Source organism: Cryptomeria japonica, chromosome 6, assembly GCF_030272615.1.
Source record: "Cryptomeria japonica chromosome 6, Sugi_1.0, whole genome shotgun sequence".
NCBI lineage: Eukaryota > Viridiplantae > Streptophyta > Pinopsida > Cupressales > Cupressaceae > Cryptomeria > Cryptomeria japonica.
The window spans coordinates 675,126,805-675,143,910 of NC_081410.1; the positions used below are offsets into that span (position 1 = coordinate 675,126,805).

Consider the following 17,106-nt stretch of genomic DNA (forward strand, 5'->3'; position numbering starts at 1 on the left):
CAAGTGGAACGACTTGGTAGGCCTTAGTCTTCTCAACTGCACATCCAGGCTATTGCTAATTATTCTGGCCCAATGAATCGTTCCTTTTCCTTGGACAATCACTTGAATGAAGTAGAACATCCATTTCTCGAAGTAGAAGGCTTGAGGAGCCCCTGTAATTCGATTGAGCAAAGTTATCAAATCTCTGTACTCCTCTTGGAAATCAATCCTATGCGGTGTATTAGGAATCTTGTTCAGGCGAGGACGACTTTTGAGCAACCAATTCTTGTTGATGAGATTCAAACAGGTGTCAGGATCATCTTCATACATTGACCTGGCTCCTTCTAGGCTTTTGTAAATCATATCTTTATGCTCTGGAAGATGAAGAGCTTCGCTTATAGCCTCCTCTGAAAGGTAAGCTAAAGTGTTTCCTTCCTTGGATACGATCGATCTCGATTGTGAGTCATAATGGCGGGCACACTCGATCATCAACTCATGACACTGGACTGCTGGGGGGAAACCGGCCGCCTTGATGATGCCACTTTCAATTATCTTCTTCGCAATAGGTGATGGCTTGCCAATGTAGGGGACCTCTCGAAACTTCTTCACACTGAAGTTTCCCAACTTGGTATCTCCGATATTGCTCCATTTGGACACGATCCTGGTCTCCAATTCTTCGTTCTTCTGATCTTCCTTCATGAGAGCCGGGCGACTAGTAGATGCTCCCGCCTTTGGAGTCGCCATCTTGACACCTACACAACATTTCACAATTAGTAATATATCTCGAAGCGTAGAAATATAGAGTAGAAAGGAAGATTTAAGATTTTAATTAGGAAACTTCATGATAAATCTTGAGTTATCATTTCCTAATTAACTATGCCAAACTTAGAATTTTCAAAACAAAAGTTCAAAATTTAAATCTTCAACAATGGTGTCAAGATGATTTCGCCATACCTCCCTTGGGTATTAAACTCTAAGAAATGATGCAAAGATAGATGAATTTCGCTAAGCAAAATGTAGATCAAAGCTCTCCCTTGGATAAAATGCGCCTCCTTTAGCCTTCACAAGAATCAACTCCACTCAATTCTAGTCTCCAACACTTGAAATAAATTCGCTCCAAGCAAACCAGATTTCGCACCTTCAATTAGCCTTCCAAATTCGCACTTGAAGCAATGATTGAATGATTTGAATTGTGAAAAAACACCTCCAATATATAGAGTGCTCACCCCTTTGCTCCCTCTAGGCCGACTTGGCAAAAAGAGGTTAAAAAATAAATAAAATTCCAAAAAAGGGGGGCCGACTTGGCATAATAAATGAAAATAAGGCTTTGAGTGCTTTACATTTAATTTTAATTTAATAAAAATTAATTTTAAATGCCTCCAAGATAGAAAGTTCGATATTTTAAGGCTTAAAATTAATTTATTAAATGCCAAAATGTCTTTTATTAAATGCCAATTTAATTTTAATTTTTTCAAATGCCTCAAAATTAGCAATTTTGGCGATCTAATGCAATTTGGAGAATATTAATTTTTAAAAACAAGGCTTAATGAGATTTCATGAGGATTTCGCCCTAGACCCTCTCTGAGGGTCAGGAGCGACTTTTGATTTTTAGCCTTGAATATTCCACATTTCAACTTGAAAATCTCCTGGAGGGTAAATTGATATCCTGTTAACGTGTTGCACTTCAAATTTGACATTTTTTATGAGGAAAAATCGGTGAAAATGCAAATTTCGCTATGGGCCCTCTCTGAGGGTCAGGAGCGATTTTTCATTTTTTGCTCAAGTTTAGCACCTTTCCACCTCCAAAATCTCTTCAAGACATTTCAATTAGGTCCTTTCACTGAATTGCAAACTTAGCTCAATCCAATTTTGGAGAAAAGGTGTGATTTTGAAGTTTCTCACTGTGGGCCCTCTCTGAGGGTCCATAGCGATTTTTGCAATTTAGGCTTGATTCTTCATCATTTTTCATTCAAACTTCATTCATCATTTGGCAATGCCTTCCCTTAATCCATTCCAACCAAATTCGCTTTGTTGTTGCAAGGTAAAATGAGGATTTTCAACAATATCGCTATGGGCCCTCTCTGAGGGTCTAGAGCGATTTTTCACTGTGGGCCTTCACTGAGGGTCAGGAGCGATTTTTCATTTTCTGACTAAAATCATCAAGTTTTAAATGCAAAATAATATTCATCCTGCTCTTGGAGGTCTTTTCTCCTTGTCCAAACCTTGCCTTAGCACCATTTTGAAGAAAACATACATTTTTTGAAAATCTCGTTGTGGGCCTTCAGTGAGGGTCCAGAGCGATTTTTTGGTTCTAGGCAAATTCCTTCATCTTTTAATCTTCAAATCACCTCCAAGGTATAACACATCACGTTCTCCTCCTGTCCAAGCAAGATTTTATCTCTATTCTTCAAACCAAGGAGAGAAAACTGGAAAATCGCTATGGGCCCTCTCTGAGGGTTCGTAGCGATTTTTGTAATTGCCTTCAAAATATTGATTCTCAACGATTTCTTTTCACTTCAAGGCTTTTCAAACATCGTTTTTAACCCATGCCTAACCTTAGTTTTCCTCAAACTTGGATGAAAACTTCCCATTTTAGGTTTCTCGCTGTGGGCCCTCTCTGAGGGTCCGGAGCGATTTCTCGCTGTGGGCCTTCAGTGAGGGTCTGGAGCGACTTTTTTCATTTTGGGTTGATTTCTTCTTGTGTTGATCCTCCAAATTATATTCAACGGATAGAACATGCTTTCCTTCATCCCTTCCAATCATAAAATCACTTTGATCTTGTAAGAATAATGCATATTTGAAAATCTCGCTATGGGCCCTCTCTGAGGGTCCGTAGCGATTTTTGCTACCTGGACCAAAATGCTTCACTTTCGTCTAAAAATCACTTTGCCAAGGAAGATATCATCTTGTTCTTTGTTATGAATAAAAATTCATGTCCAAGAAAGGTCCAAAAATGTGCACACAAAGAAAATCGCTGTGGGCCTTCTCTGAGGGTCCGTAGCGATTTTTCCTTTCCTGGGCAAAACTCCTTCAATTCATCATCTTTGATCAAGTCTGGATACTTCATTATGTTCATTCTATCCTTCATCATGTTCTTGACCTCTCAAATCGACCAAATAAAGCTTACAATGATCCTTATAAGATTTCTCGCAGTGGGCCCTCTCTGAGGGTCCGTAGCGATTTTTCTGTTTTCAACAAGGTCCTTCATCATTTCTAGCCAAAACTTCCTCAGGTGAGTGGAGAAAGTCATTTATTTTCCATTTATGATCAAAACTTGGTCTCTTTTCATTGCAAAATGAAGGAAATCAAAATCTCGTTGTGGGCCCTCTCTGAGGGTCCGTAGCGATTTTTCCCTTAGTTTCCAAAATTCACCATCTTTCACGTCTTCAAACCGTCCAAAGCATCAATTCACGTTCAATCATCCTTCCAAGAGACCCTGCACAAAGTAATTTAGAAAAGTCAGTGACAAATATGACTTAAACAACATTTTCACCCTGGGCCCTCTCTGAGGGTCAGGAGCGATTTTACCCTTTTAGGCCAAACTGCTTCAAATTTAAGTCCCAAACTGCTTCACAAGGCAAAGTTAGGTCATTTTCAAGGTCAGGAACTAGTTAGCAAGTTCATCAAAAACAAGAAATGGTATTCAGGATAAATTTCGCCCTGGGCCCTCTCTGAGGGTCAGGAGCGATTTGTCTGCTTCAGGCATCATCTTGCTTCAAAAATTTGATCAAAACTCACCTAGGCAAGAACACACAATTTCACCTTCAAAAATGCTAACACTTAGTCAAAATTGGATTTTACCCTAAAAAATTTTATTAGACCTAACCTGAGACCTATTTGACTCTCCTAAAAGACCTACCTTATTTCAATCATCTCAATCCTCAGGAGGACGCTTAACAGCTTTCAAAATTTGACTGGACTCAGCTTGAATAACATCAAAAAGAACCCCTAAAGCTTAGCCTTGGCCCAGACATACAACTCACTCACCCAAAACCCTAAAAGCAGAGAGAAGAACAAGCAAAACAAAAGCAAAAAAGAGGGGGTCCTGTTGACGTGTATTTTATACACAATCATACACAGAATAAAATACCAATAGGTATCTTATCCTCTCTTGAGAAAATAGTCTCTAACTGCTGAAGATCTGCAAAAAGGATCAGTTAGATAGACTCCAAGGTTCTTTTAGTAGGGTCTCTACGTGTGGACAAGCTCCAGTGGTATGATGTGATTTGCTGGAATCACAAGGGGACTTACATGTGATGATTGAACTTCCGATCTGCTTTGCTGGACACAGGCTCTTACTAACTTAGATTTGAAAAAAATGGAAAAAGGACAAGGGCGAAGAGAGGATCTAATCCTAACACTAAGAATGTAGGAGCAATGACTTGATTTTTGATGAAACTCTAACTAGATCTTGTTTTGACATCAATGGAACATCTACACAAGACTAGTGCGATCTTCTAAGGGAGCTTTATGATGTTCAAATCATCACCGCAGGCATAGATACCATCCAAGTTGATGCATATCAATGAAGAGGCAACAAATTGAAATTGAGCTTAAGCTGAACGATTCCAGTTGACTACACAAGGCAAGTCTGCAATCAACAAACTGCTAGTAGTATGGATGTACGAATTCCACCATCAATCAATAACATTTCCTCCATTCATCTAATTATCTACCATCTAAGATTGAAGACTTCAACAAGAAACCATGCAAATTGCAAGAAAACGACATATTTCACCATTACTTCAATGAAAATGGAATTTGTTTACAATCAATGGCAACAATTTCTTGCCTTGTCCTCCTATTCTACTCTAATTGCTATTCTATCAACTATATTCTAACTCTTCCAACTATTTACAACTCTCTCTAATTCTCTCTAATTAGCCTTTACAAATGAAATGCCTGGGCTTATATAGTGCCCACAATACAATTTGATGGCTTAGATCAATTCAAGATCAATGGCCAAGATTCAACAATGAAAAACCCTAATTAGGGTTTGTTACAACCATTACATAACATTTAATGTTTGACCAATGATAAAATTGTATTGCTTGGACACATGTCCTCTCTAGAAAAATCGACCAATGGATAGCCAGGGTAGGTACATCGGAGTTTGTGCCACCTTCCATGAGTTAAGTACATTGAATCTGGACATGCTGAGGTGGACCTCACTGATTGGAGAAATGATGACTAGGACGCCACCCCATCTGACAATTGTAACTTGGTAGATATTCATCTTGATGTTGTTGAGAAACTTGCTTTAATTAATTCATCTGGATCTATTTTGCTTCTTCAACGAGCCCTTGTTCTAACTCCTTGCGTCCTTGATGTGCAGGAAGATGATGTACCTCGCCTTGGAACGCTGGATTGAAAGAGGTCGCCCATGTCCTGGCTAAGACCGTCCCGGCGAAGACCGTCCTTGATCCGGCTTGATTTTCCTTGATGAGATCTCCATTTGATGCCTACACAACATTTCAAAATTAGTAACATGATTTTGCAATACATAACATAAATTAGAGAGCAAATTTTTAGGAAACCTAATGATAAGTCCTTTGTTAACCATTTCCTAAAAACAATTGAGCTAAGGAAAAACAAAATTTCAAAATTCAAAATTAAGGCAATGACGATCAACGCTCAAAATCAAAACAAAAAATCCATATCGCCATACCTCTTTGAGAGCTTAACTCTAAAATGCAAAATAAAGGAATTCGCCCAGGCAAAATTTGAAATTCGATAGTCTTGATGTGATCTTCAAAAGAACGTTCCTCTTATCAACTTCGCCACCCTTCAAGTCTTGGACGTGATCTCCTCTTCAAGTTAGCAATTTCGCCATCTTTGATATGTCTTTGACGTCCTAGGCAACTTCGCTCAAATGGAAACTTCAAGTTCGCACCACCTTGCTTTGAAATAAAATTCGCTCCTTCAAACACACTCGCACTTCTCCCTTTGATCGCATTTGAATGATAAAATGGTGATGTGAAAATGAAGATTCTCACCCTCCCTTTATAGCGCTCACCTCATACTTACCTTAAGGCTGACTTTGTGAAAATAAAGCAAATTAAACGATTTTTTAATAAATAACAAGGCCGACTTTTATAAACCAATAAAATACCAAGCGCTCCTTTTGATTTTCTATTAATTAATAAATAATTAATTAAATGCCTTTGTCATTTAAATTAACAAATTCGATTTTTTACAAGGCAAAATAATTTAATTAATATCAAGCGCAATATTTAAATGCCATTTAATTGAATTTTCAAAACTTATCGAATTTTAGCATTTAAATAAATTCAAAAATGTTTGTTTAGCGCCCAAAAATGAAAAAGTGGGAAGATACGTACCTCATCGCCCTGGTCCCTGACTGAGGGACAGGAGCGATCCATCAACTTTGTCATGACTCTTGCAATTTTTACGTCCAAGGTCCTCATCTCCACGTTGATTTTGCGATGTTTGTTGGGTCCTTCAAGCTTGAATTTCTTTCTTGTGCGAACAAGTGCATCTCATGACCATTATCGCCCTGGTCCCTTGGAGAGGGACAGGAGCGATCTCCATTCTTTTACGTGAGATTCTTCGTTCTTGATATCAATTCCTTGCTCATTACCTTTCAAGCAACGTTTTAGACCCTTTGCAACTTTGTTTTGTCATGATCTTTGAAGAATAACAAGTGACTTAGCAAATATCGCCCTGGTCCCTTCCTGAGGGACAGGAGCGAACTAGGACATTTGGGTCGCTTGTTGATGTTTGGCAATCTTCAATTTATCTTCAATAGGTTCAACTTGCCCTCTTTCTTGCCTTCAAACATAAAACTTGCTTGATCTTTGCCGAGATCGTACCTTGTGAAGAATTTCGCTCTGGTCCTTCAGTGAGGGACAGGAGCGAATTTGACCCTCTAGGCAAAAACTTCATTATTTCGTTGTTTTTGATCAAGTCTGGATGCTCTATCATGCTTATTTCGTCCTTCACCATGCCTTTGATGTCTCGATTCGTCCAAACAAGGTCAGGAATGGCTCAGCTAAGCATTTTCGCTCTGGTCCCTTGGTGAGGGACACGAGCGATTCGCCTTGGTCCCTTGGAGAAGGACAGGAGCGCTTTTCGCTCTGGACCCTTGGAGAAGGACACGAGCGAAATTTGACTTTTCGCACTCTCTATCAGGATAATTTTTATGGAATATAACATTTAAGTATAAGTGAGTGGTTTCAGACCTCCAGGAGATATATTGCAAAAACTAGTTTTTGGAGGTTTTTTCAGTTTCCAGACTTAGTCAAATTCAGGATCAGGACATTCCAGACTTAGCCAAATTTCAGGATCAGGACCTTACTCAAGCCGGACTTGCCACCCTATTGATCTCCCCGACAGCGCTTCAAGTTATATTCATTTGATAAAATGCACCTCTTTGGACCTTTTCACATCGTCAAGACGTTAAAATCCTGCAAGGACAAAGCAAAATCGGATTTGTAGCTCCGGTCCTTCACTGAGGGACAGGAGCGATTTTTCCCCTGGAGGCATTTCTGTGCTCATGAAAATCTTCAATTTATATTCAATGGAAAGATCTCGCCTTTCTCCATCACTTCCAATTCGTAATTCATCTTGACCCTGCAGGAATAGTAAAATATTTGAAAACGAGCTCCCGTCCTTCACTGAGGGACAGGAGCGATTTTGCTCCTACAGGCCAAAATAACATGATTTTACACATTTTAACACTTCACAAGGCGAAAACAAATCATTAGAGATGCCTAGGATCAAAAATTAAAAATGTCAAAATTTGGTCAAAAATATTCAATTGGACAAAAATTCACATTTCATCTTCAACACTTAGACAAATTTAAGCTCTGCATTCAAAATTCCAATTGAAAATAGACCATTCTGGCGAATTCATTTCATTCAAAATTTGCATTCTAGAAAAGGAAATTCAAAAAGCTCCCAAAACCGACTGGATTCAAACCAAAACCCTAAAAAGCAAAGCGAAAACGAGCAAAAAACATGGGTCCCCATTTGCAATGGGGCGATGTGTGAAAACGTCACAACAGGTCCCCATTCTAATGGGGTGATGTGTGAAATGGTCACAACAGTCATCAACATATATAATAAGAATTAACATATCACCATCGATTACCTTAAAGTAGAGGTTTGGATCTGCATCATTCTTGGAGAATCCTAATCCCAAGAGGTAGTGATCGATCCTTTCATACCAGACTCTAGGGGCCTATTTGAGTCCATACAAGGCCTTCTTCAATCTACATACATGTGATTCAGCCTTATGTATAACAAATCCTTCAAGTTGCTCTAGATAGACTTCTTCCTCAATAGTGCCATTTAGGAATGCAGTCTTCACGTCCATTTGATGGATCTTCCATCCCTTTGATGCTGCAATGGCAATTACTGCTCTGACTGAAGTGTATCTGCAACAGGGGCAAAAGTCTCTTCATAATCAATTCCTTCTTTCTGAGAGAACCCTCTAGCAACAAACTGGGCTTTGTATTTTTTAATGCTACCATCTGCAGCATGTTTGATTTTGAAGAGCCATTTTGATGATACAACAGATTTTTCTTTAGGCCTTGGTACGATGTCCCAGACATCATTTTTTACAATGGCCTGATACTCTTCAGACATAGCATCTTTCCACACTTGATAATTGAGAGCTTCTTTAACATAGGATGGTTCTGAATTTATGATCTCACTCATCAATGCTACATAGCTAGAGAATCTATGAGGTCTCTTGCTTTCCCTGAAGGTTCCCTTTGGTGCTGTATAATTCTTGGCTTCCTGAATCATCTTCGTAGCCCAAAGTTGTCTCTTTCGGTTTGCATCACTGGGTTCATCTAAAGGAGCAATTTGATCTTCACTGTCAATTTCTTCAGGAGTCTCCCTCTGAATCTCATGAGCATGATCCTCTTCCATATTGTTAGGAGGATCTTGATCTTCTATCTCAAGAGAGCCTTTGGATTTCCTGAAGGCAATGTCTTCCTCAAAGATGACATCTCTACTAAGTTCAATTAATCTTTGGCCAGGTATGTATATCCTATAGGCTTTAGATGTTTCACTATAGCCTACAAACATCCCTTTTCTGCCTGAGGGTTCTAACTTAGACCTCTTTTCTTTAGGTATATGTAAGTAGACCAGACAACCAAAGATTCTTAGATGACTTATATCAGATTTGATGCCAGTAAATGCTTCTTCAGGTGTTTTGTTATCTAGAAGTGAATAAGGGCATCTATTTTGGATGTAGACAGTTGTTCTAGAGGCTTTAGCCCAAAATGAAGTTTCTATGTTTTGATCATACATCATAGCTCTAGCAGCTTCTACTATGGTCCTATTCTTTCTTTCTGCTACCCCATTCTGTTGAGGATTATAAGGTATAGTAAACTCCCTCCTAATCCCAGTATTTACACAAAACTCCTTAAAAATGTCTGAAGTATATTCCCCCCCATTGTCTGTCCTTAATGTTTTGATTTTCTTCCCTAACATGTTTTCTACAAGAGCTTTGAATTCCTTGAACCTTATAAGGATTTTTTCAAACTCTTTACATTTAAGAAAATATATGAAAGTTTTCCTAGAGAAGTCATCTACAAATATTACATAGTACAAGAATCCTCCTATAGAGGTTACAGACATGGGTCCACATAAATCAGAATGAATTAGTTCTAATATATTTTTAGATTTGCTATCACTATTGTGGAAAGTTCCTTTTGTATTCTTTCCTAGGGCACAACCCTTGCAAGTTCCTTCATGATTTTGATTCAGCTTAGGCAAACCAATCACCATTTTCTCTATGGAGGGTAGAGCACGAAAATGGAGATGCCCTAATCTTTTGTGCCAAATCTCGTTTGAATTTGAAGTCTCATGAATTAGGGCTTGAGTGAGAGTAGTGCATAGTTTGTAAAGGCATCCATGTCTAATTCCTATAGTATGAGCCTTCTTGATTGTGAAGTTCTTTGGCCATGCTAGAACTTTGCCTTCCATGAAGGTTATCCCATACCCTTTGTCTTCCAGTGCAGAAATGGAGACTAGATTTCTCTTTATTCCTGGCACAAACAATACTCCTATAAGTTGAAGAGATATGCCTGATTTTAAATTTATGGTACAAGTTCCAACCCCTTTGACTGGGTAGTTAGAATCGTCCCCGATGGTTACTTCCTCATCAGACTTTTCCACCATAGTGTCTAGGTGTTCTCTGAATCCGGTGATATGGCGTGAGGCTCCACTATCAATTACCCAGGTGTTGAGATTGGTTGATACTTGGCTTGATAAGGCTGAATAGAAGACAAACTTCCCAGGTTCATTCTCCATGCTGGCCTTTTCAACTTCAACAATGGAGGCTTGTTGTTTTGGCCTATCCAGACACTTCATGGCATAATGTCCATACTTATCACATCTGAAGCACTGCACTTGAGACATGTCCCTCCTCTTCTTGGAAGAGCCTTTTCTATTGGTGCCCATGTCCTTCTTCCTCTTGAAATTCCTCTTCTTCCCTTTCTTGTGAGAGTGAGAATTCAACACATAAATGTCTTCATTGATTACATTTTGGTCAGTCCCCCTGGTAATCAATCTGGATTCTTCTTGAATGCAATCCATCTTCAACCGATCGAACTTGGGAAGTTTTGAACGTGCACTTATCCCTTCAATAAATGATTCCCATAATGTTGGGAGTCCATTTAGAGCCATCAACGTTAACTCCTTGTTGTCAATTAGATGACCAATTGTGGAAAGTTGGTCCCTCAATTAAGTGATCCTCATAAAATATGATGTGACAGTTTCTCCCTTATTCATCTTTACATGATGGAGTTGTCTTTTCAACGTGAGAGCTCTGCTGGTATTGTTTATTTCATACATGTCTTCAAGTAATTTAAACATGCGGTATGTTGTGTCATACTTTGAAATAATTGGAACTATATGGTCTCTAACTGCATCCACGATCACTTTCATGGCTTTTCCTTGTTCTTGTTCCATTGAATTTTCTCAACATCATCATCTGGTTCAGGTATGTTTCCCTTTATAAATGAATCTAGTTCATTCTCTTTTAAGGTAAGCATGATCCTAAACTTCCATGATACAAAGTTTGTTGCTCCTTCAAGACGATCTTTGAATCTGACTCCGCTTGCCATTATGAAGAAAGGAATGTGATTTTTCCTATTGAGCAAAATGATAGTCTAGATTAATCTACTATCTCAAATCTAATCGGATCTGCCTTGACCTTGCTCTGATACCATGTTAATGTAGATTAGATTTCTTAGTGGATAAAATAGAGGTGTCTTTTAATTTTATTATCTCACAATTGATAATCTTCCTAGCCTATGATTCTTGCAGGTTGCTACTAGTATGAAGGGAGATAGTGTGTTCACAAGATATATTGAATTCCTAAGTTTCAATAATACTTCAAGTGCTGTTGATTATATCACAACTATCGCTGTGTTTAGAATAAGATCGATCTTCTTGGAATTGCACTCATTGATCTGTTTGTGAGTTATATATATTAGATGGGGAGGCACATCGACGGATAGACATGTCTCCACTCGTGTGGAGGCATGTCTCTCTACCAATATGTCTGTCCATCTAACATAACCAATACCGATTCATAATCGGTGTCATTAGTAAACCGTTTATTGTTTATAAACTAATACCGATTCATAATCAGTGGCATTAACAATTCATTTGCCATTACAAACAATTAAATAGATATCGATTAATCATCGGAGGTTAACTATTCAGTTAACACAACTGATTCACAATCGGTATGTTAAACTGAAAAGTCAGTTAATCAATACACATAATCGATTTAGATAAATTGATACACATTATCGATTTATGGTGGATCGAGAAGGATAGTCGATGCTCTTTATCGACAGTAAGTGAATCATACATGATTTTCGATTTTATACTAGAGAGATGACAGTCGATATATGATCAATCATTATATCATTTAATTTACTCATGGAAGGATTATGTATGTATATTAATGTGCATAGTAATAATAAACTCAATTTATTATTACTATGTATATTGGTATACATATATGAAATATTCTGATGATGTAAGTTTTATTCATGATCATATTTATCTGACCGAAGCTATTATCTTTAACATGAGACAGTTTTGAATTTCAGTCTAGTTAATCGTGTGATGGATTAATGTCTTTTGAGTCTGCAGGTGTATCAGGTTAAAGAAGTTCGTAGTTACTGTCATATCAGTGACAAGAAGAGCTCACAGTTAGGAACTTAAGCGGTTTTGAAAGACCATAACATGAACGACCTCCATTCCACCATACTGTAGATATTTTCAGGTGGAATGGGTCGTGGTAGGTTTAGTTAGATGGTAGAAATAGGTACTGCAGCAGAGGGTGAAGAGGGGATTGACTCTCTTCAACTTTGAAGCTAGCATCTTCATGTGCTAGGTTAGGAAGTTTACTGCTGTCTGTTTGACAGGAGACCCTATGAGAAAGGGAGGTGAATGGTGAGAGAGAGATTAATTTCACCCTCTGCTACATCACAGTTTGAGGAAATAAGTTTGGAAGATAGTAAGTCTTCTTGCATTAATGTTATTTCATGTTACAGACACCTCCTACTTCTGTTAAGGACCTTCATTACCTGCCTCCATTATCTCAGACTGGTGTTTATATATCTGCAGATAGTGAAGCCAGAGATTCTGCTAATATTTCTATGAACACATTTGATATCAAACAGGAAGATGAAGATAATGAACATGGCCAAGATCCTTGATGCAAGCACACCTTCATAATTATCCATGATAGCGATTAACTTGTTATTTAGACTGACTGCATTTTTTATGAGTGGTTTGCAATTCCACTTACAGACTTAGCAGTATTACAGCTTTGTAATTTTTTATCCGGACATCACAAAAGTTTGGAACATGAAGAGACTATGACACGGGCTTATGTTTTGTCTTCAAATTAATATCAATATAAAAAAGATTGTGTTCTTTTGCTCATACACACAAAGTTGCATGGATACGGATACGGACACAAATACGATACGGTATCAGATTCGGATACGGCCATTTTTAAAGACCCCCAATATTGATACGGCTGGATACGTCATTCATAAAAACACATATACATATATTTAACACAATTTTCTAAGTTATTCGAGGAGATTTTCATTACTTCAAAAGCAATGTAGACACATAATTGCTACATATGATAAGCTGATTTAATATTTTACAATATGCAAAAATAGTAGAGTTGCATTGGAAGATTACCCAAAAAATGGGTCACCGAAATAGAAAAACATTTCATTTGGTGTAGGTTTTGTTTATACCATTGTTTTTTTTTTTTAATGCATGAATGAAGTTTTTTGAAATTAAATTTAGGAAGATTTACGTCAAATTTCTAAAAAATCAAATCACATAGCATCTAGCATGGTTGGAAATCAAGGTTTTTTGGGCACGCATGGGTACATTATATGACATGTATCTAGGCTGTATCGGTTACGGGAACGGATACGGGGACATGTGTGCCCAGGGAGGGACAAAGGAGTTTCCAGCTACCCTGCATGCACATTGTCCCACCAGAGGCATGCACAGCCATAAACCTGAATCAAATTGACCTCACAATGGAAGTAACATTCAAACTTCTTGACTTTTCAGCCTAAGTTCATAGTAAATGTAGATATGAAAGAGCTTGGCACCATTGTTACAATACAAACACAATGGCTGTTGCAAAGAAGATTGTTTGAAGAATAGCTGTCAACATTTATGAGGCTTGAACCTAATTGCAAGAAACAGTATTTGGCACTTTTATTTATGTAGCTAGCACCATGACACATTGCATTGCAAAGTAATTTTTTAAAATCATTTTACATGTTTTTCTTTTGATGAATTAGATTCATATATTAATACCAAAGTAACAATGTACGGTCAATCCTCAGAAGATAGAGGGCCAAATGGAATCACACTGACCAAGCCAGGAAGCAAAGTATCAAGAGGCCTCCAAAAAGGAAGCAGCCACAACAAAAATGGCCCAAAAAGGAAAATAGTTGTCTGCACCTTCATAAGTTCAAAGTTTATAACAAACATAAACAAAAGTATGCAGGTAAAGCTATGAAACCAGCACTAGAACAGAGGAGCCTAATAATCAAGGTAACCCCACACACTATCAAGCAAGTTTTTCCGTCTTCCACAAGCTGGGATCCTCGCGTGTAGGAGAAAACAAAGAAGAATTTCTAAGTTCTATGGTAGATTGGATGCACTAATAGTGAGATGCCCCATACACTGTAGTGTAAGTAAATTGTCTGGTAATGGGCCAATACTGTGATTTCGAGCTCATGTACTCATGCAGCCCTTGATGGGCATCTTAATAGGAATTAAGAGATATCAATGTAAATTGCTATTGAGGTTAAGAGGTTCTAGGGTTTAGGAAATCATAACATACATCAGAGATCACACTAAGGCAAACCAAAGGAAAAATTAACATTAAATTTAGGTAGGCTAGTCAACGAATTTAACATATAAACAGAGGGGAAATTCATAAAAACCAGCTGATGGTCTTGTCGTGGAAGGAGTATCAGACGTCTGTGCTTCCCTGCGCTGACGCTTTGAAATGTAAGGAGCAGCCACATAATTACATTCAACATTGCTCTCCTCCCATACTTTTCTTCTCTCTGTATTCTTATTTCCTGCTACAGGCAATATTTTTTTATTATCATTTGAAAAATCTTTTTCATATTCACTGTTATCATCTGAATATGCAGCGCGCAGCAAATCCATTGTTTTCCTACAACACAAAATTGGCTCTCCCCCTAAATAGCAAGAGACATTATTCATATCAATAGTGTGTCAATAATGATTATTTTAGGGTAGAAAATAGTAAAGCATTTGGATAGAGTAAGGAGAAATGTTTATCAATAGTGTGTCAATAATGATTATTTTAGGGTAGAAAATAGTAAAGCATTTGGATAGAGTAAGGAGAAATGTTACGAATTAGGCCTAGAAAGAAAGAGAGGAATATAGAAAGAGGGAAAAAAATAAAAGAGAGAGAGTGAGGTAGATGAGAGAGAAAGGGGGGTAGAAGGGAATATAAAATATAGAGAATGAGGGGAGAAGGAGAGATAGAGATAGAGATGTAAGGAGATTTAGAAAGAGGGGAAAAGGTTGAGAGATAGAGAAGTACATATAGACAAATAAAGAGGGAGGGAGATCAAGTATTGTTACTTTAGAGTAGAAAAGAAAAAAATATTGTGTATGATGTTTTTTATAAAGTATATCAATTGTTGTATTTAGTTAAAATATTAATTATTTATATTTATTCATAGTTTTCTCTTCCATAATGTATATTTAGTGTTTAGTAATTTGATAAATTATTTTTACAATAAAATAAAATAAAATAAATTATTTTAGATTTAAAGGTGATTTTCTTTATAGAATGTAATATTATTTATTTATTTAAAATTTTGATTTAAATAAAATGTAATTACTATGATCATATTTCTTTATTTCCCAATTGAGGATGATTGCGATTATTATATTTTTCCAAACAATATGATAATAATATGAAAAAAAATAATAAATATTACATAAAAAATTTTAATATTAATAGCTATTATATATAATTAAATAAATCATGAAATTGTGAATTGATTTTTTATCTTATTAATAAACTTCATTTAATTTAGATTTAAATCTGAAATTTATAATTATTTATAACTTTTTATAAAGTTATAAATAATAATTTAAAATAACTATTAAAATATATTTTATTTTAAAATCATATAAAAATAAAACATTATAACTATAAAACTATAATAAGACTTTGACGATCTATGAAAAATCTCTCATTAGATTTTAAAAAATCAGAATACATCTATAGGAGCATATGATTGCAAATTGGATGTTTGCCACATTAATTAGAATTCAAGTCAAACTTATTTGGACATACTAATTATTCTAACATATAAATAACTAGCAATTGCACCTTGGTGTGCAATGGGTATGCCGAAAGAGGTGTGTAAGGTGAATCAAGAAAAACATTGGTCTATTTTTTTGCATATAATTGGGTAATGCATAAGGTCACTTGGTAGGTCATAATGTTGTTTGTGAAACAAGGTTCTCATTAGAAAAGTGATAGCTTCAAATTAACTATGCATCTACTTACAATGATCTAATCATAATTGAAACAAAACCTTTAAATTGAGAAGAAAATTAAGTTTCATTACCAACAAAATATGGTGAGAGCGAGAGAGAGGTTGAGATAGTGCTAGAAGGAGGGAGAGATGGGGGGGGGAGAGGAGAGAGAGAGAGAGAGAGAGAGAGAGAGAGAGAGAGAGAGAGAGAGAGAGATGGGTAAAGAGATAAAGATATAGATATAAATAGAGTTAGAGATAGAGATGGAGAATAAGGAGATGAATATAGAGAGGAGGAGAGAGATGTGGAGAGATAAAAGAGACAAGGGACAGGAATAGAAAAAGATGGAAAAGAAAAATAAAAAGAGAGAAAGGGAGAGATAAAAAGATAGAGATAGTAGATGATATATAAAGAGAGGGAGATATATAGTGATAGAGATAGAGATAGAGATAGAGATGGAGATAGAGATAGAGATAGAGATAGAGATAGAGATAGAGATGGCAAGGGAGAGGGAGAAATAAGGAGTGTGTTTGTGTGAGTGAGAGAGATATAGAGATAGAGAAACAGAAGGAGAAATATGGAATGTGTGTGAGTGAAAGAGATATATAGAGATATATATAGAGGGATAAAAATATATAAATAGATATAGTGAGGGAGAGAGGGAGGGAGGGAGAAAGAGGAAATAGAAGTATAAATATATAAAAGAGGAAGTGAGAGGGAGAGAGGAAGAGATAAAGAGATAGATATAGTAGGAACATGATAGAGGGGGCAAAGAGAGAGATACATGGAGAGGTAAGAAGATATAGATAGCCCAGAGAGAGATATTGATGGACATAATAATCAAATGACATGTTTCCCTTAGTATAACTCTTCAAGGACACTACCATCTATAAATTATTGGTATGAAATGATTAATGAAAAGTTAATTTCTCTCTCTTACTCTCTTGTTCTAAACATTTAATTTAGGTTTTAAGTTGGAGTTTATTTTATTATATAAATTAAAATAAATTTTAAATATTCAATTACTCTAAAATAAATAAAATTTAAATAAGACAA

At 36.6% G+C, this 17,106-nt stretch overlaps 1 protein-coding gene across 1 annotated transcript in view; it reads right to left on the bottom strand.

Annotated features, from left to right (window-relative positions):
- LOC131036408 (uncharacterized) overlaps nt 1-14,768 on the bottom strand; it is a 54,462-nt gene extending 39,694 nt beyond the window's left edge. Inside the window, exon 1 of the mRNA XM_057968293.2 lies at nt 14,466-14,768. Within this exon, the coding sequence (XP_057824276.1) occupies nt 14,466-14,754 (289 nt within the window). The 5' untranslated portion in view covers nt 14,755-14,768. The remainder of the gene's footprint in view (nt 1-14,465) is intronic.
- Between the last annotated feature and the right edge of the window lie 2,338 nt (nt 14,769-17,106).